Raw genomic sequence first — 18,839 nt, forward strand, 5'->3', positions numbered from 1 at the left:
TAGGAAAACACGTCTGTGAATGAGAGGGCACCCTCTTCCACAAAAACAATCCTGCAAGGTGTTTTGTATGTGTGCTGCAGAATGTAGCACACAAGCATGGGCATCGGCAGAAATTTCTCCAGGGGGGGCTAACCTGGCAAACGAAGGGGCGTGGCTAATGTTAATCAATAGGGGCGGGGCTAAAATGGCAGACAATCAGAATCGGGTAATGCTCAGGCCAAGCTGAGAAAAAGAAAGTGGTGAATTCTGCATTTGAAACTGGACAACAATTAGAGCACCCTTATGAACCCTAATATTACCCGCCTGGCCCCTTAAAACTCATACATTCCCTGATCCCTAAAATTAGCCACCTGACACCACAAAACCCATAACCCATACCCGCCCTGAACCCTAAAATTACCCCCCTGGCACCCCAAAAACCATACCCGCCCTGAACCCTAAAATGACCCTCCTGGCACCCCAAAACCCATACCCACCCTGAACGTTAAAATGACCCCTGCTCCCCTAAAAACTCATACCCACCCTGTACCCTAACATTACCCCTGGCACCCCAAAACCCATATCTACTCTGAACCCTACCATTTCCCCTGGCACCCCAAAACCCATACTCACCCTGAACCCTAAAATTATCACTGCCACTCCAAAACCCATACCCACCCTGAACCCTAAAATTATCACTGCCACCCCAAAACCCATACCCACCCTGAACCCTAAAATTACCCCACTGGCATCCCAAAAGCTGAACGCTACGGGGCGGATTTACAAGCCCATTGCGCCACTTTTGAGTCACTTTTAACATGGGAAAAGTGACGCAAAAGTGGCCCAAGGGGCTTGTAAATCTGCCTCTACAAGCTTACACTACATTTGCATATTCGGAGGGGACTATCCTCCTTGACGGTTCCATGCATGTAAGTCTAAAACACCGTAACCTAGATATGCAGCCAGTAGGTAATGCTGGTGATGCTGCAGAATGCATTAAAGTTACTGGAACTTAATTAAAAACTGCTGCCTGCTCTTCTGATACTATTCAGTGGAGTCGGCCTGATCAGCAGCACTGTCGTCCTGGCATCCAGCCCCTCCCGAAGGTCTCACTGTGTAGATAGATGTGGGTCAAATGTCTCCTGGTTTCTCCTTGCCTGGGCCTCCTCTGCTTCTTCGTCGGTGCCCTTGGATGCAAAAAGGGACAGATCCATGGCCCTGTTCACCATTCATCTGGTGAGCAGCGCCGTGGATGTGTATTCCATACAAGTGTACAGAAAGCAAGGTGAAAGGGATGGCAGTGCAGGTGACGCTTTTCCTTTGTAAAGTATTTCCTGCTGGCGTCATAGCCCAGGGAGTGCTGTCTGTGCACGTGTATGGAATACACATCTATACAAGTGCACAGACAGCAAACCCTGGGCTATGATGGCAGCAGAAATTCCTATGCAAAAGAAAAGCGTCACCTGTACTGGCCATCCCTTTCCCCTTGCTTTGCACTCCATGACGAGACAGCTAGAAGTGGTGATTTGTCATTCTGAGGGGTGTGATGCCCGGTCCAGCCAGTCTAGCCTTGATACCACCCTCCAATGGAGCCCCTCATCTTCACATAGACCCTCTCTCATGTGTATTTAATTTCTTCTATAGTGCTACTCATCCCAAGTATGTGGGGCAGAGTTGTGGAGTGCTTTACAACACAAACACATATTATATAGAGACAATCACTCATATAAATGGGAAAGTCAATGTATAGGAAATGTTGCTTAAGATAATGGGGCTTACAATGTGTAATCATACTTTCATCCAACATTCAGTCTTTCACCCTTCATTCTGTCCTTCCATCTGTGTGCCCAACAATGTCCATATTCATCCATTTACAAACCTATCCATCACGTTTCCTTCCATCCATCATTTCACTTATCTATCCCTCAATCCACCCTTTTACTCATCCATCATCCATCCATCCACCCTTTCACCCTATCCATCCATACACTGATCCATCCACTCTTCCACCCATCCATCCATCCATTAACTCATCCATCCACTCTTCCACCCATCCATCCATTAACTCATCCATCCAGCCATTCACCCAATCAGTCATCCATTTACCCATCCCCTTCCTCTTTCAATTCCCCTTTCACTTAGCCATCCATCCTTCCATCCGCCCACCCATCCATCTACTCATCCACTCATGAATCCATCCATTGAACCTATCATTTATCCATCCTTTCACTCATCCATCCACCCTTTCACTCCTTCACTCATCTATCCATCCTTTTGTCCATCTACCCGCCCTTTCAATAACTCATCCAGCCTTACATCCACCCTTTCACTCATCCGTCCATCCATTCACCCTTTCACTTATCCATTCATCAATCCACCCTTTCACTTAACAATTCATCAATCCACCCTTTCACTTATCAATTCATCAATCCATCAATCATTTCACTCTTCCATCCACCCATTCACTCGCCCGTCATCCACCCTTTCACTCATCCATACATCCTTTCACTCATCTATCCAGCCATCCATCCACCCATCCCTTCACTTACTTACTCACTCACCTTTTTACATTAATTATGAGACCTATCAAGAACTCCACCCTCGCTGTAGTTCCTAAAGCAAGGGGTGGGGTGGAGAAGGGTTCAAGGGTTCACTATGCTCCTGCACATAGGCAATCTGAAGAAGTGGAAGGCATGAGTCATGCATGATGCACAGGGCCTTGACGTGGGGCAACTGTGACATGGTGTTGTTTCCAGAGCTTTAAGTGGGATGACAAAAACTAAGGGGGTCTCTCTAAAAGGGTGTTTGATGTAATTAAATGCATGGCTTAAAACACATAAGCTAAAAATCTGTGCTTAATATATTGTGCCGCCCGACTGGTGTTTTTGTTGCTTTTGTCATTGCATCCAGATATATAATACAACAAGTAACGTCACACTTAAACAGGAACATTACACCTACAACAAGCCAGAACTATTGGCTTTGTCTATGGTTGTTAGTTGCATAAAATAAAAAAAACAGCAACCATGGCTGCTATATTACTATAACTATAATCCCTTCCTTTCAACTTCTTTCACCGCCTTCCTTTGGCTAACTGGATTCTCACCTAGCACCAGCATGGGCGTTTCTGCACTTCCATGTGACAGAATGCCCTGCCCTGGACTGAGGCTGTAGGAGGCAACCACATGCTGTGCAAGCCCAGACTGACCCATTGTCATTCTGTATGTGGCAATCAGCACCACACAGAATGATAATGGGCAGGGTTGGGCAGATCTTGTGCTCAGGGGAGTGCGAGGCAGCCCCATCAGGGAGCTGAGGCCTCTTGCAGGGGAACAGCTCTGTTCCCTGCAATGCCAAAATTAAGGCGTCTGTAAAAGGGATCCTCTGTATGGACGGTTGGATGATCCTGCCTGAGGATGAGTCCCGGCGTCAGGCCTCCCTCCGGGACGCATTTGTGCACTTGGGCGTGCGCAGGGGGGCAAGGAGAGGCGCTCTGGGGGGGCAAGTGCCCCTCCATGCCCCCCCCTGCGGATGCCCATGCACAGAAGGAAAGAGGAAAAAACAAGGAGAAATTAAAATATTTCTCTTCGTCACATCTGCTCTGGGAATGCAGAAGGTGTTGGTGCTACACCAGTTTATGTGGGTTTGCAAATCTGGGTCAGCATCAACAACCATGGGTGTTGCGTGGGAACATTCGCCGCAATGCCCATAGAATGCCATAGAATGCCTCTTTGATGCAGAGTAAGGCAATGCAATGATTTGCACTGCTTTTCCTTACTCCATATCTATGGTGCAATGGTGTCTCATTATTCATGGGATAGTTTTTGTGCAGGAAGGGTCACGATGAACAATGAACCTCGAGTCGAACACAGTCTTTGGCAGGATAACTCACTGAGGGGCATATTAGCAAGGGCAATATTGCCGCTTTAGCAGGACTTTTTCCCGCTAAAGCAGTGATTTTTTATTGCCCTATCAGCAAGGGTAGTCAGACAAAATATTGAAATTAAAATATCGATATACAATAATATCGATGTTTTAATATCGATGGTATAGAATATTGATGTGCCATAATATCGACAAACAGAATATCGAGATTAAGGTATGTATGTTAGTAATATCGAAATTTTGTTGTTTAGTGTTATGTATTTTATTTTGTTGTTTATATGTTTGCTAAATATGTTTAGAAATGTATGTTTGAAAATTAGTAATTTTGTTAACATTTTGCCTTTTAGTATTAGAGCGGGTTGTGGGTTTATAGGGGAATAGGGTGGGAAGTAATTTAATAATAAATAATTAATTAATATATGTTTGTAAATATTTTTAATTAATAATTAATTGGTAATTAATTAATATTAATTAGTTAATTAATTAATATATGTTTGTAAATATTTTTAAATAATAATTAATTGGTAATTAATTAATATTAATTAGTTACTTAATTAATATAAATTTGTACATATTTTTATTTAATAATTAATTGGTAATTAATTAATATTAATTAGTTAATTAATTAATATAATTTTGTACATATTTTTAATTAATAATTAATTGGTAATTAATTATTATTAATTAGTTAATGATATTAATTAGATTAATTTTTTAATATATATAATTTTTGTTTATTGTAAATTAATTATTTGGGAAAAATTAATATTAATTAGTAAATTAAATTAATTATAGCTAATGTGCTAATATATTTACTTTATTGTTGTTGTTAATTAATAATTAATTGGTAATTAAATAATGTTAATTAATTTTGGGTAAAGGAGTATTTTTAGGGTTCAGGGTCAGTTTTCAGTTCTTGGGTAAAGGGGTATTTTTGGGGTTCAGGGTCAGTTTTCAGTTTTTGGGTAATGGGGTATTTTTGGGGTTCAGGGTCAGTTTTCAGTTCTTGGGTAAAGGGGTATTTTTGGGGTTCATGGTCAGTTTTCAGTTTTTGGGTAAAGGGGTATTTTTAGGGTTCAGGGTCAGTTTTCAGTTTTTGGGTAAAGGGGTATTTTTAGGGTTCAGGGTCAGTTTTCAGTTTTTGGGTAAAGGGGTATTTTTAGGGTTCAGGGTCAGTTTTCAGTTTTTGGGTAAAGGGGTATTTTTAGGGTTCAGGGTCAGTTTTCAGTTCTTGGGTAAAGGGGTATTTTTAGGGTTCAGGGTCAGTTTTGGGTTTTTGGGGTACAGGGGTATTTTTAGGGTTCAGGGTCAGTTTTGGGTTTTTGGGGTACAGGCGTAAAGGGTAAAAATAAAATAAATTTAAATGTAATTTAAACCAATTAAATGAAATTAAAAAAAATAAAATTACATTAAATTATTACATTTTTAATTTATTTTATTACATTTAATTTTTTAATTATGTTTTAATGTTTTTATTAATATTTGTTAAATTATATGTATTTTAACATTATTTTTACATTATTATTAATATATTTAAAAAAACGATATTTTTAATTTCGATATTTTTGTACTACGATATTATTTTTTCGATATTTTTGTACTTACCTTTATGAAGATAGGATCCCGATATTATTGTCCTCGATATTTTTGTTGCGATATTTTTGTATTGCGATATTTTTGTGGTCGATATTATGTCATAGATTCATCAGCAAGCTGTCGCTAACAGCAGTTACATAGACCGCCAACACTGCAAACAATCATGGAAGTCTACAGACCACAAGGCCATCTCATGGAGCAAGAACTTTCACTCTTTTCTATCCAGAGTACAAGTCCAAAGGCAGCTGTGATATCGTGGGAACATCATGAAATCGATAGAGGCCATGGGCCTCTCAAGCAAAGTTACATCACAAGACATCACTTCCATAGAGTTTATTGCACCAGGCCAGGGTCAAACAAACAAAGCTACTAAGGTCACCTGGTGCTCTGCGGAGGCAATGAATAAAATCTTAAGGCACACGGAAACCTTCAAGCAGTGGGGTATCTCCATACTCCCTGGCAGGGAACCAGGCTAACCACATGTTCTTCAGAATATCTGGGCAGTAGAGCGCTCATGTGCAGGACCGAAAACTGTCTACTCAGTCCTGAGGAGCACTCGGGGTAAAATCTCCAACACTAACTCAAAAGAAAAAAAAGCAAGAGAGGGCCAGCACACTCAAAATACTCAGCTGGAACAGGCCTGCACATGGTCATGGTTGGCGGGGTCATTACATTCAACCCGGCTGCTACATTGACTAAATAACAGCCAAAAGGTTCAAGAAGTTTGCCCATTAAGGATTTGGTCTTGGAATATTAATGGGCTATCAAACAAACTGAAAACAAGCTAAAAAACGGTGATGGATCAAGCCCTGATCTTTTGACTGGGTAGGAGTGTTCTGCTTAATTCAGATACTCTGTCCATCACCACCCCCTTTTGAATCGTTTTGGCCACCACAAGTGTGGAAGGGTATGCTCAGATGTGAGTCCCTTGCTCACTGCAACATCAGGATTCAAGCAAGCCGGGCCGAAGACGGCTGTAATGCCAGAAACCGGTCCCCGCAAGCTTGTTTCCTTTCCAGTAAAGAATTGGCTTGGTAGTTTGGTCTGCCCTGCTCCCATGATGCACTGGGCCAGGGTCACACTAATTTGCATGTAGCCAGGTTCTGAACTGGGATGGTGCAGTGAGCTAAAAAACGGTGATGGATCAAGCCCTGATCTTTTGATTGGGTAGGAGTGTTCTGCTTAATTCAGATACTCTGTCCATCACCACCCCCTTTTGAATCGTTTTGGCCACCACAAGTGTGGAAGGGTATGCTCAGATGTGAGTCCCTTGCTCACTGCACCATCAGGATTCAAGCAAGCCGGGCCGAAGACGTCTGTAATGCCAGAAACCGGTCCCCGGAAGCTTGTTTCCTTTCCAGTAAAGAATTGGCTTGGTAGTTTGGTCTGCCCTGTTCGCATGATGCACTGGGCCAGGGTCAGACTAATTTACATGTAGCCAGGTTCTGAACTGGGATGGTGCAGTGAGCTAAAAAACGGTGATGGATCAAGCCCTGATCTTTTGACTGGGTAGGAGTGTTCTGCTTAATTCAGATACTCTGTCCATCACCACCCCCTTTTGAATCGTTTTGGCCACCACATGTGTGGAAGGGTATGCTCAGATGTGAGTCCCTTGCTCACTGCACCATCAGGATTCAAGCAAGCCGGGCCGAAGATGGCTGTAATGCCAGAAACCGGTCCTCGGAAGCTTGTTTCCTTTCCAGTAAAGAATTGGCTTGGTAGTTTGGTCTGCCCTGTTCCCATGATGCACTGGGCCAGGGTCAGACTAATTTGCATGTAGCCAGGTTCTGAACTGGGATGGTGCAGTGAGCTTAAAAATGGTGATGGATCAAGCCCTGATCTTTTGACTGGGTAGGAGTGTTCTGCTTAATTCAGATACTCTGTCCATCACCACCCCCTTTTGAATCGTTTTGGCCACCACAAGTGTGGAAGGGTATGCTCAGATGTGAGTCCCTAGCTCACTGCACCATCAGGATTCAAGCAAGCCGGGCCGAAGACGGCTGTAATGCCAGAAACCGGTCCCCGGAAGCTTGTTTCCTTTCCAGTAAAGAATTGCCTTGGTAGTTTGGTCTGCCCTGTTCCCATGATGCACTGGGCCAGGGTCAGACTACTTTGCATGTAGCCAGGTTCTGAACTGGGATGGTGCAGTGAGCTAAAAAACGGTGATGGATCAAGCCCTGATCTTTTGACTGGGTAGGAGTGTTCTGCTTAATTCAGATACTCTGTCCATCACCACCCCCTTTTGAATCGTTTTGGCCACCACAAGTGTGGAAGGGTATGCTCAGATGTGAGTTCCTTGCTCACTGCACCATCAGGATTCAAGCAAGCCGGGCCGAAGACGGCTGTAATGCCAGAAACCGGTCCCCGGAAGCTTGTTTCCTTTCCAGTAAAGAATTGGCTTCGTAGTTTGGTGTGCCCTGTTCCCATGATGCACTGAGCCAGGGTCAGACTAATTTGCATGTAGCCAGGTTCTGAACTGGGATGGTGCAGTGAGCTAAAAAACGGTGATGGATCAAGCCCTGATCTTTTGACTGGGTAGGAGTGTTCTGCTTAATTCAGATACTCTGTCCATCACCACCCACTTTTGAATCGTTTTGGCCTCCACAAGTGTGGAAGGCTATGCTCAGATGTGAGTCCCTTGCTCACTGCACCATCAGGATTCAAGCAAGCCGGGCCGAAGACGGCTGTAATGCCAGAAACCGGTCCCCGGAAGCTTGTTTCCTTTCCAGTAAAGAATTGGCTTGGTAGTTTGGTCTGCCATGTTCCCATGATGCACTGGGCCAGGGTCAGACTAATTTGCATGTAGCCAGGTTCTGAACTGGGATGGTACAGTGAGCTAAAAAACGGTGATGGATCAAGCCCTGGTCTTTTGACTGGGTAGGAATGTTCTGCTTAATTCAGATACTCTGTCCATCACCACCCCCTTTTGAATCGTTTTGGCCACCACAAGTGTGAAAGGGTATGCTCAGATGTGAGTCCCTTGCTCACTGCACCATCAGGATTCAAGCAAGCCGGGCCGAAGACGGCTGTAATGCCAGAAACCGGTCCCCGGAAGCTTGTTTCCTTTCCAGTAAAGAATTGGCTTGGTAGTTTGGTCTGCCCTGTTCCCATGATGCACTGGGCCAGGGTCAGACTAATTTGCATGTAGCCAGGTTCTGAACTGGGATGGTGCAGTGAGCTAAAAAACGGTGATGGATCAAGCCCTGATCTTTTGACTGGGTAGGAGTGTTCTGCTTAATTCAGATACTCTGTCCATCACCACCCCATTTTGAATCATCAAACAAACTTGGGCATGATGCCACGATCTCCTACCTACGGTCATTTGAGATCATTTTGTTACAAGAGACATGGCTTGTGGAGCCACATCACTTGGAAGGGTTGAAAACTCACCACACTTCAGCAATGAAAATGAAAGCCCTGGGACGAGGCAGCGGAGGTCTAGCCATCTACGTATCAACAAATAGCATGATTACCTCATGGGATCTTGTATGCTCCTCCCAGTCTATCCAGTCAGTGGGAATCTCTCTCAGAACCTACAAAGGTCAGCCCAGGCCCATAATTTGATTGAACATGTACATTTTGTCCTAATTCAGCGTCCAGGCTAACCCTTTCTGATGAGGTGACAGCAACAGTACTGAAAATTAGATCTGGGATCCTGAATGCAGACATCATACCATCTGGGGACTTTAATATGTGGCTGATGTCCGACTTACTAGGTCCGACTTATGAGGTAACTAAATCACAGGAAAGCGATTGGACCATACCACCGCAGGATGGTCCTGGATGGTGTAAGGAGGACCCAAAGGGCAGCACCCTCCAAGGCAATTTGGAATATCTCGGCCTTAGAGTCCTCAATGGGCATTTTTTCCTGACAGGCTGCCTGATCTCTTATTCCTATTAAAAACTTGTGCATCTCTAATCGATTACACTTTTGCCAGCATTTCCCTCTTGAATCATGTCTCTGGCTTTGGGTTTGGCAATAGATTAGAAAGCGACCACAGCCATCAAGAAATTCTTCTCAGCACCAGGCTGGTGCAACATGTTCAGGCAGAGGCACAAGCTTTTGAAAGCTTTATGATTAATTTAAAACGTATCAAGTGCTCAGTTAACAACCTCCAGCTTGTAGCAATGGAGGCAAAACACATGATTGAGGCTAGCAAAAATAAGTGTGAAAAAGCTCTCCTCAGTGGAAGACAGGGCAAGTCTCGAAGCTAGAAGCCATGGTTGGATGACCCTTAAGACATATGATCTACTGAAACCTCAGTTATTTAACTCACCCCTCAGCACACGAACCAAGCTCCGCTTTTTAAAATTAAGAATGGGGGTGTTCCATCTCTTGCCATCTACCCAAATGGAAAAGAGACTGTATATCACCCACCATGAAAAGGGAGCACTGTAACATGCCCACATTACAACCTGTTTGTGCCACTTCACACAAATTACAACTTGGAGTGAAAGAAAGCTATCATATCCAAATCCTTGGCGCATGCAAAGTAGTAAGTAGTGACTCCAGGTCTCATTAATGCCCAGCAAAATTTACTAAACTGTCATTGGTGAGAATGATTGAAGTTACTATCCATGTGGTGGAAACTTCCATGGAGAGCAGGCATCAAATCTAAATGTTGTCACCGTGGAATGGTAAGTGGTTGGCATGAGCATATGTGCTAATACTCCATGGATTCTATGCAACCATCTAAAACAATAATCCATACGATACCGACTGCAACACGTGCACATGCACTAACAATTGTAGGGGAAAACTATATTGGGCAGTGTGTAAACTCCCCCCCAAGAGTATGATTTACAGTGCAAACACAAACACAAGGAAATGCCAGAGCTCTGAAACTTTTCAGGCTGGTGGTGGTTGTGGTCTTCTCCGTCCAACTCCTAGTTGCAAAATGAGGAGGTCCATGTTGTCAATGCGGTTGCCAGACTTTTCTGTCAGGTTTCTTATTTATTGCAATAGCTGATGTGAGGCACAGGAATTTTGACAAATTGGCAAATCTGCACCACACTTCCTAAAGATCGTCATTTCCCAAAATACCCCTGTATCAGATTTGCGGGAAAACTTTAGCAGGAACACCTACCTTGCATATAATAAAACATGCGTGATGCATAAGATTCTGGTGTAGATCCATTCTTTCGCAGGTCTCTCATAAGTGACACATCTCTCTAAATGCATCAGTTTGTAAATATGGCACAAAAAAAGCTGCTGGTGCACCCAAAAATACGATGCATTGGCGGGACAAGGAACTTGTAAGTAACCCCCATAGTTCAGAGAACCAAGAATTAATGCAAAGCGTATGGAAACTCAAAGGAGTTTCATCTAAAGGAGATAAACTTACTACAAAGTAATAGAAAGTGAGTTAGAATTAGAGTGCTCATTGTTCCAGGCCGAAAAAACTACTGTTGTGATTCGATTCCCATGGAGAGGACGAGTTTGGATTGGTGGAGAGAGAGGCCGAAAAGCAAAAATTAGGGCCTTATTAAGATGCGCCCCGGAAATCCTCCGGCCTGCGGTCACGGGCATTCCGGGTTGCAATTCAGTTTCAAATCTGACCGCCACATTATCATGCTGGCGGTGGGAATTGAAACAGGCTGGTCATTCCGGCTGGACTCTGGCGGGCTCAATGAGCCCGTCATCTAGTTGGAGACCATCCCATAATCCCAATAGGCAGCATTTCTGTCCTTGGAATTATGATGCTCGCTTTCTGACAGGCTTTCCATGTCAGGCTTTCCGACATGGAAAGCCTGGAAGAGAGCGAGTTTGGGGGCCCCTAGCAGGGCCCCCTTCTCCTGGCAGCCTCCAGTTGGGGCCCGAGGGTTCATGCCTGTAACAAAGTATTGTGATTCTGTTGCTTGGATATGAATTTACCTTAAATAAATGAAAAGGCAAGAGGCGTTCAGCAAAACAGGAGCAAATTTGTTTAATTAAACACTGAGGACGAAACAGCCCGACAGAGTGCGTCTGCTCAAAGTCTGTCCTTGTACAACGTTTTGGCTGTTGGTACATACAGTTCAAGAGGTACAATAAAGCATCTCAGTCATAAATCAAAAAGGACACAGATGGCTCCCAACCTCTGGGAGGGCTAGTGTGGGCCAGTGTGTATGTGTCCAGATGTACGGCATGAGGAGCGCATGATCACTACTAGTGGTGTGCATGTTGAGTCCTGATTGGTTGAGAGTTTCTCTCTCCATGTGATATCTAGCTTTGTGGTATTTTTGGGGAATGTGAGCCCTTAGCCAAATGTGTTTTATTGGGGCCAATTTCCCCATAACTGTTTGTGGTGCAACTATCTATCTAACACAGACCCCATCTGTGACCTGGGATTCGATAGGCATGGCTGAGGGTCATGGGACCATGTTTCTTTGACTCTGGGGAGGTCACCTTGGGTAAATGTGACAGCAATGATGTGAGTTCATTATAACTCCTGAAAGTAATATCGCAAAGTAATATCATAGTCACTTGTATCATTTATCAAGCAAAGTCCAGAGCACACAAATAAGGGTAAGATATTGTGAAGGTTATCACATGTATTCAAACATAAAGGATAAGATCGTCACCAGATTGTTCTCTCAAAGATTTTTATTTCTATTCACTGCTGGTGCTCCCATCAGAAGGAGATCCACCAGGGAAAATGGCCAACCGACATGTTTTTCGTCAACGGAATATTACCGTGACTCTTCAGGGCTGATCTCTTGTGAGAATAGAACGATATCGGGGGACCGGTGATACTTCCAACCCGGTCCTAGTTGGGTTAAGTAATAAAAACAGACCGAGATGGCCGTTTTTCAGGAGGATATTCTTCGTAAGTCCAAGTACAATGAGACGGGCGGGTAATGCCATCTGTAGAAACAGCTATGGCTGTGTGCCAAAGCTAGGTCGCGGCGTTTAGCGGTTGCCGGATACGGGAAGGCGCCATTAATTTCTGAAAACTCCAAAAACCTCTTGCTGAACTCACACTTGTATCATTTATATCGACATCCTTAACATTGTGCGTACAGTTGTCATCATATACATTGACATTGTTTTTAATGGTATTGACACTGTTATGTTTGCATAGGGCATAAGGTACAGTGACATTGTTCTTAACAGTATCGTCATTTGTGCATGGATTATGACATACATTGATATTGTCATTGCTGGTGTCAGCGCTGTGAGTGCAGGTTATGACTTACATTGGCATTGAATTGATGGGTATTAGCGAGGTCATGCAAGCACAGTTTATGGCATACGTTGATACTGCCTTTATTGGTATTGCCGTTGTTGGGCCTGCACACATCATGGTAATCTTTTACATTGTATTGACCCATTCCACAAATTATACTAATTCAATTGATGTTAGTGGAACCTACCTGCCTAGAGGTAAAGCTGCATTTATTTGGGTGAAATTTCACCAGTCAAGATTTTATTCAGAGGATGAGAAATGTGTTTTAATGAAAACAAGTTGCAGGGTGACAAAAACCTTAATAGTTAGATTTTTTAATCATATCTACTCTTTTAGAAGAGCAGACAAAGTGTTTAGCTACATGAATTTGTTGCAGTTGTGAAGTATTACACGTAGGAGAGAATACTGTAAAGGAGGGAACTGGTACTAAGGGTGAGTTCATACATCATAGTGTGCCACCCTGGGATTGGTCGGTTGCTGTGCTGTCACGCTGGTATTGGTTGATGATGAAATAGGGTGTTGGTCTGTTGAGCTTCTTTGTAGTTGGTGAAAAGATCTTTATTTTGAAAGCTTTACTAACATTGGAGGAAGGAAAACTGACATTTGCAGGAAATTATCAAAAAATTGGGGACTTTAACAGTCATTAATATTGATTGCAGATGTATAAGTTGAAACCATGAAATGTTTAAAGAGCATTATGAACTTTCCTGTACAGAAGGACACAGAAGGCCACTTGAGGGCACGATTGTACATTATATGACAACTAATGCAGGATTAAACGTTTTTTTGGCTTCGTCAATGGTGGTAGATCACTGAGGATGAAGATCCCTTTATTTTCCCTAAATAGGTACCTTTGAATTAAGAATAACTGAGAGATTAGAGGAAACATTATATGAGATGAAGCCACCTCCTAGATCTAGACGATATGATGCAGTGAATTTATTGGATTCAGCTGCACATGCAAAGAAGAGAGAGAAATATCAAAAAAAGATTTAGAAAGCATTGCATAATTATGCAGATGCTAGATGGGATGAACAACAACAGAGATGGAGGAAAGCCATAATTGAAGGGACTAGGGGCCAGATGTACGAAATCGTGTGTTTAGCAATTTGCTATTAGGAAATGGCAAACTACCATGTACAACATTGTGTTTGACACTATTTTTGATTCGCAGTGGGTCGCAAATGGACCTGCCTCGTGAATATTCATGAGGATGAGGCAGGTTGCAATTTGTGACTCACTGTGAATGGCTTCAATCACAGGGATGGTGGCTTGCTGGGGACCACCATGTCTGTGATTGTTTTTTAAATAAAGCATTTTTTTGTAATGTAGCCTGTTTTCCTTAAAGAAAAATGGGATACATTACAAAAATAAAAATGCAAAGCTACCTTTTCATGTTTTAAGAGTAGGCAGTGGTCTGGGGGACACTGTTGCTACCCAATCTACTGTTAGAACAGCGGATATCCCTGACCTACCCCTCTCAGGAAGAAGATCCAAGTTGTAGGAGTTTAAAATAAACAGAGCACAGACCCATTTTCAGAAAAGATCCCCCTAAAAATGTGTTAATTTGAAGAAGTTTATCAGTTTGTTGTTTGTGACACTAGTCCTGTAAACCTATTAAGCAGAGACTTAGGGGCCGATTACGATCCGTGTCGGAAGGCCTCGACTTTACGTCGAAGACCTTCCGGCGCGGATTGTCGGTTTCAATTCTGACCGCCTGATAATGTTTCAGGTGGTCAGAATTGAAACCGGCTGGACCTTCCGGCTGGCTTCCGATGGGCTCTAGGAGCCCGTCTGCCAGTAGGAAGTCAGCTGGTAATCTGTCTCCAAGGACGGCCTTTCCACCCTTTGGATTACAATGTCGGATTCCGCAGGCCTTTCCGTGCCGGCCTTTCCAACACAGAATTGTTGTTGGAAGTTGACTTTGGGGGCCACCTAGCAGGGCCCTCTTTCACCAAAGGCCTCCAGTAGGGTGCTGAGGGGGCACCTATGGTGCCCCCTGTCAATGCTGACACCTCCCACTTCCCTATGGGAGCATGTACTACGGTCGGTTTGCAGCCATATTACATGTTCCCATAGGGAAATGTAGGATAATGACCGAACAGTGTTTGGTTGCATCCTAATGAGGCTGATGGGACCGCCAACCGGCGGTCAGTCAGTTCCAGGACCGAAACAGTGTTGGGTAGATTATAGTCTTCCAACTTCATAAAGAGGTCCTTAATGTGCAAGTTGAACTGTACTATCTTTTGTACCCCAAATGGTCTTGAATTTCAGACTCATGACAAGGATGTGGAGTTCAAAATGGCCAGACATGAGACAGCTGTAGCAAGCAGTGGGCATGAGCAGGGTGACAAAATCCAGAGAATGATAGTAAGTTTTCCAGAAATCTTTATTTTCAATTCTTTTGCTATGTAAAAACTTTAGGTTTCAACCAACGTGTTTCATTCTCTCATGGAGAACTTCGTCAGGGCTCATAAGGGCAATAACTCTCACGAAACAGGTACAGGACTATAAATGGGGGGTACAAATATAAATTGTTTCCGTGATCCGGACTGTAAGGAGGCCTAATCAAGGCAGGCATCTCTAATTCAGGCTCAAGTCCATAAGTACACAAAAGTAGAATTATTAGGTTGCGCACCAGATCAGCATGCAATGGGAACTGTGTAGCCCAGAAACAAGAGCTAACTTTAGGTCTCTAAATCTGTATAAGGACAGAGTGGGCATGAAAATAGATTGATCCTCCAGGCAGTAACACTGGGGTCTGAAGGGGATATCCCCACAGCCGAATAAGACCTCTAAATCACTGATCCAAGGATCTGAGGCCTGAAGGAATATATCCAGTTTAACTATTGAAGAACTTCCTTTTGATCTGAGAGAGACAGTGAATCCAGAAGTATGGGATTTCACTGAAAAAGATATTAGACTAATAAAAGGTGTAGAACCTGTAGGGTAAATGTCTGACCAAAGGCAGTGTTTCCCAGAACACACCTTATCACAAGACTCAAGAAACTATTGCAGGAATAACTATCATTATTTAGGAAATGATACACAGAGGAATTTTAAACTCTCTAGTCAGAGCAGCAGCAACCCCATTTACATACTGCCACTGCTTGCATCTCCTATTGCTTCTTATGGCCTGGGACTCCCTTTAGACCCATATCCAGCAAACGACATCACGTATGCTGTTTAGAAAGGAGGTAAGAGCATCCTCTTCAAGCAACACTTCATCCATTTGCAACCATCTGATTCAGAACACCATTTGGTCATCCTCTTGTGTTCCCATCCCTTTCGCACCCGCATACCTAGCTCTACTCTCATTTACACCATTTATTCATGTGGCCCTGTGATTTACCTTCCTTTTACACATTATCCACAGTGCCTTGTTTGGGAATCACTGGCAGGTTGACAGGCTCATTTGGAGCCAAGATTTTAATATGTTCATTCTACAAAACATCCTTTCTTGAAATCAGAGTAATTACCAATGTTGGGCATAATTCCCACTTTGTGTATTTGTGGCTAATACCTTTAATTAATGGGCAATCGTGCAGGTGCCACAAAACCACTGTCTGCCCTTCGTCTACCAAAGCCTGACTTTGTTTCTTGACAATGTAAGGAGATGTTCTCCTAACCTTTACTATGGGCTTGTAATAATGAATAGAACCATCCGTTAAGTATCCCACATTCTACCTCAGTACGAGGCCCTGACCAGCAGGCTGTGACCTGTTTTTGAGCATTAAATTCCACAAGATTTATTGAGTAACTTCTGAGCATGTGGGTCCAGGAGGTCGAGATGTGTCTCTAAAATCAGCAATGAATAATCATTCGCAAATAAATAGTGCTGGCTAAAAGACCAGGGAGTCCCTTTTTGGATTCCATGCAGCTAGGAGTTGAGATATATCTTTGTCAGCACGTGCACATATTTGTCAAATGCTGGCTGGGTTGTGATAGAAGTCTATTTCAACTTCTAGCTCTGTAACAGCTGAGTCGGGATAGATGGTTTGGTTTATCGGTGGCCACTGTGGAGCCCTTTCCAGAAGTCGCTGCAGCTTCTGGTACTGACTTTGGGATTTGTAGTTCACCTTCTTCTTTATCCAACCCCAGAGCGCTCGGTTTCCAATAATTCCTTCCTGCAAAAATAAAGAAAATTACGATTTCATAAAAATAAGTTTGATTTTCCTTCAAATTGACCTCAGTACGCACTTGATGAATGGGGTCATGATTATTTCATTTTTGTATCAAAGAAAGCAAAGAATAGCTGGTCTAAAATTACAAAAATGAAGAAAAAAAATTAACTGAGAAAAAACAGGCGTGCCAATCTGCCAGTTTCTGCAGATATAAGTTTGGAAACAGAATATATCTTGTGCCCGCTCCTGCCTATCCAGTACATGACTCTGGGGGTAAAAATATAAAAAAACAGTAATCAAAGCACATATTTATCTATACTACTATTATAAAGGAAGAACTTTGAGGCGGGTAAACTCGGGAACCACAGCACCAATCCACACACCCGATACATCGTTGGAATCCTCAGGGTGTGCAGATGGACATAGGCTATATAAAGTTAAAAAATACGTTTTATTTAAAAAATTTACATTATAAAAAAAGTAGTCCCCTCGAAGTAGCGCCGGCCGCGACCGGCGTGCTGACGTCAGGAGCACGGGGAGGAGCGGCGTCCAGGAGCGGCGGACATGGCACAGGGGAGGAGCGGTGACGAGCGTCGAGGAGTGGTGGACTGAGGAGCGGCGGCTGAGGTAAGGCAGCGGGGGTCCGGGCAGGCGGGGGACTGGGTGATGTAAGGCTCCAAACTACCACGATCACACTCATAACAGCTCAGGAAGTTGAACTGCAGAGCGCCAGCGTTTCAGCGTTTCAGCTTTAAGGGTCATTAGGTTGACACGCGGGCATTATATTACCATGCTGGAATCTCGGCACGCCGAGCTCCGTCAAGGGTAAACCCCGCTCAAAGAGACCCCACAGGCGACAGTGATCCGTCAACCTCGGAGCCGTGTTTAAATGTGCCCTCTTTTCGTGGTACTTTTCATGAGGACAGGAAAAGCAAACAGCCCGAAGCGCACTGCTGTGACTATCATATGTCGCCTTTTTAAGGCTCCGGGGGACAATGTCGGTGCAGGCGGGGGTCGGGGCAGGCGGGGGACGGGGCAGGCGGAGACGGGGAAAGCAAGCTGCCCGAAGGAAAGCCAGGAAATCTGGTTCGGTTTATCCCCACTCTAAACACATGGAAATTGTAATTTCCAGGCGAAGGCTGGAGTAATAGCTGCAATACAGTGAGACGGTTTTACATTATAGTGCACTGCTGTGACTATCATATGTCGCCTTTTTAAGGCTCCGGGGGACAATGTTGGGGCAGGCGGGGGTCGGGGCAGGCGGGGGACGGGGTGGGCGGGGGCACGAAATGCTGGACAATGTCGGGGCAGGCGGGGGTCGGGGAAGCCTAATTGCTCCCGGACAAGGTCGGGACGGGCTGCTAGTTTACAATAAGACAGCAATATTTGTAAAGTGCATTTTAAGGGGTGAGTCAAACAAAAGTAGTCAGTATTTTCCACAGGTTGTTTGTTTATTTAGGGTTGAATTTCTGGGCTGTTTATTTGAACTCTAGACGTAATTGCTAACATTGTTTCTATAACCACAAAACCTTGAATTTTGCTTCACAAAGTAAGGTAAAAGTCAGTGACTAGGCATATTGGTCAGAAAATGTACGATTACTCACCTCAACCCCGTAGGATACAATGAAGAGGATGACCACAGCGATGAACAAGTAAACCCTCCAAAGAGTGGGAAGACAGACAAACTGCAAACAAGAGCAATGAATAGCTTTATAATACCTTTGAATCTTGTCATCAACACCCCATGTTCTTAATCAGTATCTAATAGCCAGGGTATCATCTATATAAAGCTGTTCCTTTTTAATTTAATCAGTACCTTGTGTCATGCAAAACAAGAGCATCATCCTTCAAGTTCAAGGTTATAATGCACCTGGATCAATTCTCAGATGGATTTTGCTGCTTATTAGTGTAAGTTTGGATTAGTTTCTACGTTTCTAAAATCAAACAATTACGTTTCAAGTGCCATGACAGTCCATCAAATGTTCACTTTTGATTCCTCTCCAAAGTTCTTGGATCTCCTACGTAGAAGAACAGATGTGGGACAACCTTAAATTTAATGATCAATTTACTGTTTAGTCTAGTGAAA

At 43.6% G+C, this 18,839-nt stretch overlaps 1 protein-coding gene across 1 annotated transcript in view; it reads right to left on the reverse strand.

The window, feature by feature from the left end:
* Positions 1-15,000: 15,000 nt before the first annotated feature.
* The window catches only part of LOC144791846 (putative cation-transporting ATPase 13A4), a 446,251-nt gene continuing 442,412 nt past the window's right edge, over positions 15,001-18,839 (reverse strand). The window contains exons 29-30 of the mRNA XM_078666631.1: positions 18,358-18,438; positions 15,001-16,756 (exon numbers count right to left, since the gene is read on the reverse strand). Of these exons, the coding sequence (XP_078522757.1) occupies positions 16,553-16,756; positions 18,358-18,438 (285 nt within the window). The 3' untranslated portion in view covers positions 15,001-16,552. The remainder of the gene's footprint in view (positions 16,757-18,357; positions 18,439-18,839) is intronic.

This window comes from Lissotriton helveticus, chromosome 11 (genome assembly GCF_964261635.1).
Source record: "Lissotriton helveticus chromosome 11, aLisHel1.1, whole genome shotgun sequence".
NCBI classification, from domain to species: Eukaryota; Metazoa; Chordata; class Amphibia; order Caudata; family Salamandridae; genus Lissotriton; species Lissotriton helveticus.